The sequence below is a fragment of the Octopus bimaculoides genome, chromosome 2, assembly GCF_046866305.1.
Source record: "Octopus bimaculoides isolate indiv1 chromosome 2, ASM4686630v1, whole genome shotgun sequence".
In the NCBI taxonomy this organism is placed as follows: Eukaryota; Metazoa; Mollusca; class Cephalopoda; order Octopoda; family Octopodidae; genus Octopus; species Octopus bimaculoides.
Genome location: NC_142929.1, coordinates 113,090,922 through 113,095,921, shown reverse-complemented (window position 1 = coordinate 113,095,921; position 5,000 = coordinate 113,090,922). Strand labels below are relative to the sequence as shown.

The following is a 5,000-nucleotide window of genomic DNA, read 5'->3' as shown; positions in this document are numbered from 1 at the left end:
ATTTTATAAGACAATGAATTCTTAGTAGTCGCGAATCAAAGACCATGTATTGGTTCGGTGAGAAAGCGTGTGATTCTTAAAACCACTTTCATAAACAAAAGATGCCAAAACCAGACCTAATCAATACTTATAGTGTTTGTGGTATCTATCTACAATTATATGTCAATAATTCTGTACTTGAGTGTGTGTATGCTTATATATATATATATATATATATATATATATATATATATATATATATATATATATATGGGTATATGTTGATATATGAGAGTGTGCGTGTATATATGTGTGTTTGTGTGTGTGTGTATATGTGTATATGAATGTGTGCATATGTGTGTGTGTGTGTATATATATATATGTATATATATATATATATATATATATATATATATATATATATATATATATATATATATATATATATATATATATATATATATATATATATATAACGTGTGTGCGTACCCAACACCTGCTTACATTCAGAAATACGAATAGATGTAAATTCACCTCATTATCTGCATTTAGAAGCTGAAAAACGAAAATCAGTAATATTATATAAAATGGATTATCATCTCGAGACCTAAGTCATAAAATGGAAATATAAGAAAAGCTATATAACTTATGTGGCGTATAAGTTATATTAGCATAACTCGTGCACTGCAGAAATAACGAAATTCTTTTGCCAAGAAAAAAGACAGTCGAGAAAATTCTCTTCATTCAAACATGAAATTTATAAACCTTTTAATATACACCGATAACGAAATACTTTTAATAGCAGACATTTTTATTTGTTTTACACCTTACTATATTTCTAGATATTTTAAGAAAAACTCCATCTTCTCAAATAAACCATATTATTTTGTCTACACCATCCTTCACAAAATCCATGCATATAAATTAATCTAACCTTCAGTGACGCGACAACGTGATATTGACAAACCTTAAAAATGGCGAAGTGCACATCTGTCGTTCTTGCAATCACTTCCTGGACGGTTTCGTTTTGACTAGCTCTGAAGAATATTTTGTTGTCTTAACAATGTCTATAAAGAGATTTTTTTTTTTTCGACGATTTCGTTTCGACTAACTCTGAAGAATATTTTGCTTTATTAACTATGCCTATAAAGAGATTTTTCTCTCGCACGAATACTCTAGCTTCTGACTCTTCAACGCCACAAATACATTAAATATGTCATATAGATAAAGTTTGACTCTAGAGCTACTTCTATTGCATAATTCAAATTATTGTTTTAAATATTTGTTAACATGTCATGAATACATACCATCAGATCCACTCGTGCATGAATGAATGTTGGCATATTTAGACTTACACATATGGAAATCGTGAGTATGAGTACTTGAGTCTGAGTAGATATTGTGAGAGTGAACCTGAATGTATTTTTATGGTAGAAACGAGCAAAGACTCGCTGAGTTCGCCTTCCCAAATTTGCTTTCAATCTCTATATATTCAAAAAATTTCGTCATCTGAATTTGTTGTTCTGTTAAAATTTTAATGGAATTTAATGCTAATCCTAATATAATTTCAATATCATACATACCCATTACATTCTGTTTAATAGACACGTGAAATTATATATATATATATATATATATATATATATTTGTTGTCTAAGAATCCATAAATCAGACAATATAGGCACTCTGGCACTCTTATATTTGGCAAGTGAGTTGGTATATTAGTCAAAGTGTATAGTATTATAGATTCATTACAGCCGAGCTTACCAATCGATTTCGCACGGGTTATTGGATAACCGAGCGGTTATCAAATACTACAAGAGTCGTGGGATTTTTTCCATACTTGCCGCCTATGAAGAGGACGTGTATTAGATACATACCTGTTCAGTTATTTAATATCTGGTGCGAAACTGATCGCCTGTAATGGATCTCTAATACTGTATATTTTGATTAATATATTTATGTATATATTTCTCAACTGATATTATGTACGTATTTTGTTTAAATGTGCTTGCATGTGATTTTTTACGAACAATAATTGTAATGAAGAAATAAGTCTACATCTTTAATGTATCAATTTTATTTTAAAAGATAGTGATATTTTGGATAAAATTATTATGTAAAATGAAATGTAATTCAATATCTTTTAAATTGTGTAATATATGTGGAAATCCAGTAAGAGATAGAAATTTAATATCTTTTTTTTTTTCTTTTTCAGGCTGGACAGTGTGTTGGGAAGTTTTGCAACTTATGCTCGCTTGAAAGGGCGCTACGACGATGACTGGATCGACCGGTTAAATCACCTTTACACGACAATAATATTTATTATTTTCACAATTGTTGTGAGCACCAAGCAGTATGTTGGGGAACCGATTCACTGCTGGTGTCCTGCACAGTTTACTTCCGGACACAGGGATTATGCCAATAACGTGTGTTGGATATCAAACACGTACTACGTTCCTTTTGAGGAGCGAATACCTTTGCACCGGGAGGGAAAACAGCAAAAGGAGATCGGATATTATCAATGGGTTCCCATGATCCTTCTCTTCCAAGCCTTGTTATTTAAAGTTCCTTGTATATTGTGGAGGATCCTTGGTGCTTCCGGAGGCGTAAACCTGGATAAGATTGTTACGTTAGCAGCCGACACCCAATTTGTGGCTCCTGAAGATCGAGAGAGAACTATCAAACATATAGTCCGATATATGGACCGCTGGCTTGAAAACGCCAGGGAATATCGATCGGGCTGCCTCATACGAATGCGCCAGACTCTATCGAAATACTGTTGCATTGTGTGGGGGAAACGCTATGGAAATTACCTCTTTATTATCTACATGGTTATCAAGATTTTTTACATGGGAAATGCTGTAGGCCAGCTTTTCATTTTGAATGAATTTTTAGGCACAAACTATAATCTGTACGGATTTGAAGTCCTGAGTCACTTAGCCAATGGAGATGACTGGACGGAGTCTCCTAGATTCCCACGTGTGACGATGTGTGACTTTGAAATTCGCCAGATGCAAAATGTTCATAAATACACTGTACAGTGTGTGCTACCCATCAACCTATTCAATGAGAAGATTTTTATTTTCATTTGGTTCTGGTTAGTGTTTGTTTCAACCTTTAGTGCCGGCAATTTTCTGATATGGTTTTATGCAATGGTATTCCGCCAACACCGTATTAGATATCTGAAAAAGTTCCTGAGAGTGAACGAATGTTACAAGACAGAACTGGATAAAAAAATGGCGGTGAAATTCGCGGATCAATACTTAAGGCATGATGGGATATTTGTTTTGAGACTTGTAGGCAAAAACGCCAATGACGTGCTGGTATCCGAGCTTGTTCTTCAACTGTGGAACCATTACCGGAACAAGCCACTTTTTCGGCACGCCAACCCCATTAGCGACGACAACAGTAACGTCTGACTAGCCGTCAGGCACCTTATCAAATTTCTTCAACTCAAACAACACTCACGTTTGTTACGCCTGCTATGGCCCGTGGAGGCCGAACACGGTGTCCTTTTATCAGGAAGGGCACTCAAAGGACAGCGACAACAACAGATATGTCGCGAGTCAAACGAAATTCGGCTGGGGTATTGCCAAGGCAACACAACTAGCTGCGGACAGCCCAAAAAAACTATACCAAAATAAATTTTAAAAAACATCCAAAGTGTTTTAAACTAACAGATTAATAGAATGAAAGTTAAATTTTTGTTTATTAACTTTAGTCATAGGATTAAGAAACCATTTCAAATAAATAAGGCTGGGTGAGTCTTCATTCCATAAAGATACTGGCAACTGAAGCTACGTAAACATTTTTCTCCTCTTAATACATACATAACAAAACAGATTAGGAAAAAAATCTAGAGTTGATTTGCTTCACTGGATTGATTAAACCATAAACGTAGAATATTATTCTTGTAATAAAAATATCATCAAGTAAAAATTCTGCCAAATATTTGGTTGGTTACTCAGGACAAGAATGTTAAGGTCTAGAGAAAGAGAATATACAATAGGCAAGTGAAATGGAAAGGAAGTTAATAGGCATCAAATGAACAGTAAAAGATATGAAAAATAATCATTATATACGGTTAGTAATATCAGATTAACACTGTGACTGAGACATAAACAAACATGAACATACACATACATTGATAGAACATTAGGTCTTAAAGAGAAACTTCCTATCTGTAATGACGGTCAGCATAATACACTATAAGAACACCAATTGCACAAATAGTACAAGACCAAACATATAAGTGTTGAAGAGAAGTCACAACAGAAAGATCATGTTTTCTTACATGTTTCTGACTCAATCTATAATGGGGCAATGTAGGGAAATTATAAATAATGCAAACTACTACTACTATTACTACCACTACCACTATTACTACCACTATTACATACCAGCACCATACATACAACAACTATTCTTACTATTACTACTGCTACTACTACTAGTATTGCTGCTGCTGCTACAACAAACAACAACATTATTAGCAATCTTACAGGATGTCTTAATGACAATTTTGAAGTTAATTTCATAATTGAATTAAGACTAGTTTTTTCTTTGTCTTAGTTTAAGATTTGGTTTCAACTGTCTCACTCCCAAATAAACTCAGACAAATGCACACACATTCATATATACATATTGCGCGTGTGTATGTAAATATATATATATATATATATATATATATATATATATATATATATATTACACATGTATATGTATACATTATAAAGAAATGCATGCAAATATGCATAATAAATAACAAATTCCTATTATTAATGATCATCTGTTACTAAACGCTATGTCAGTAGATATGAACATGTAGCCATTGCATGTACATAGATATATTTCACTTCGATTAAAAATATAAATACAAAAAACACAAAAACACACACACAAAGGCATATATATATATATATATATTCAATTACACACACACACACGTATAGATCCATATACACACACACAAATATATATATATATATACACATATATATTATATATGCATATATATG

General features: G+C 32.7%; 1 protein-coding gene across 16 annotated transcripts in view; it reads left to right on the top strand.

The window, feature by feature from the left end:
* Positions 1-4,873, top strand: part of LOC106867486 (innexin unc-9) — a 956,248-nt gene extending 951,375 nt beyond the window's left edge. For 15 of the 16 annotated variants that reach the window (XM_089347514.1, XM_089347515.1, XM_089347511.1 and 12 more), the window contains one exon: positions 2,198-4,873. In XM_089347514.1, coding sequence (XP_089203640.1) covers positions 2,198-3,401 — 1,204 coding nt within the window. In that variant the 3' untranslated portion in view covers positions 3,402-4,873. The remainder of the gene's footprint in view (positions 1-2,197) is intronic. The other variant, XR_016240718.1, reaches the window with a different exon arrangement.
* The last annotated feature ends 127 nt before the right edge of the window (positions 4,874-5,000 follow it).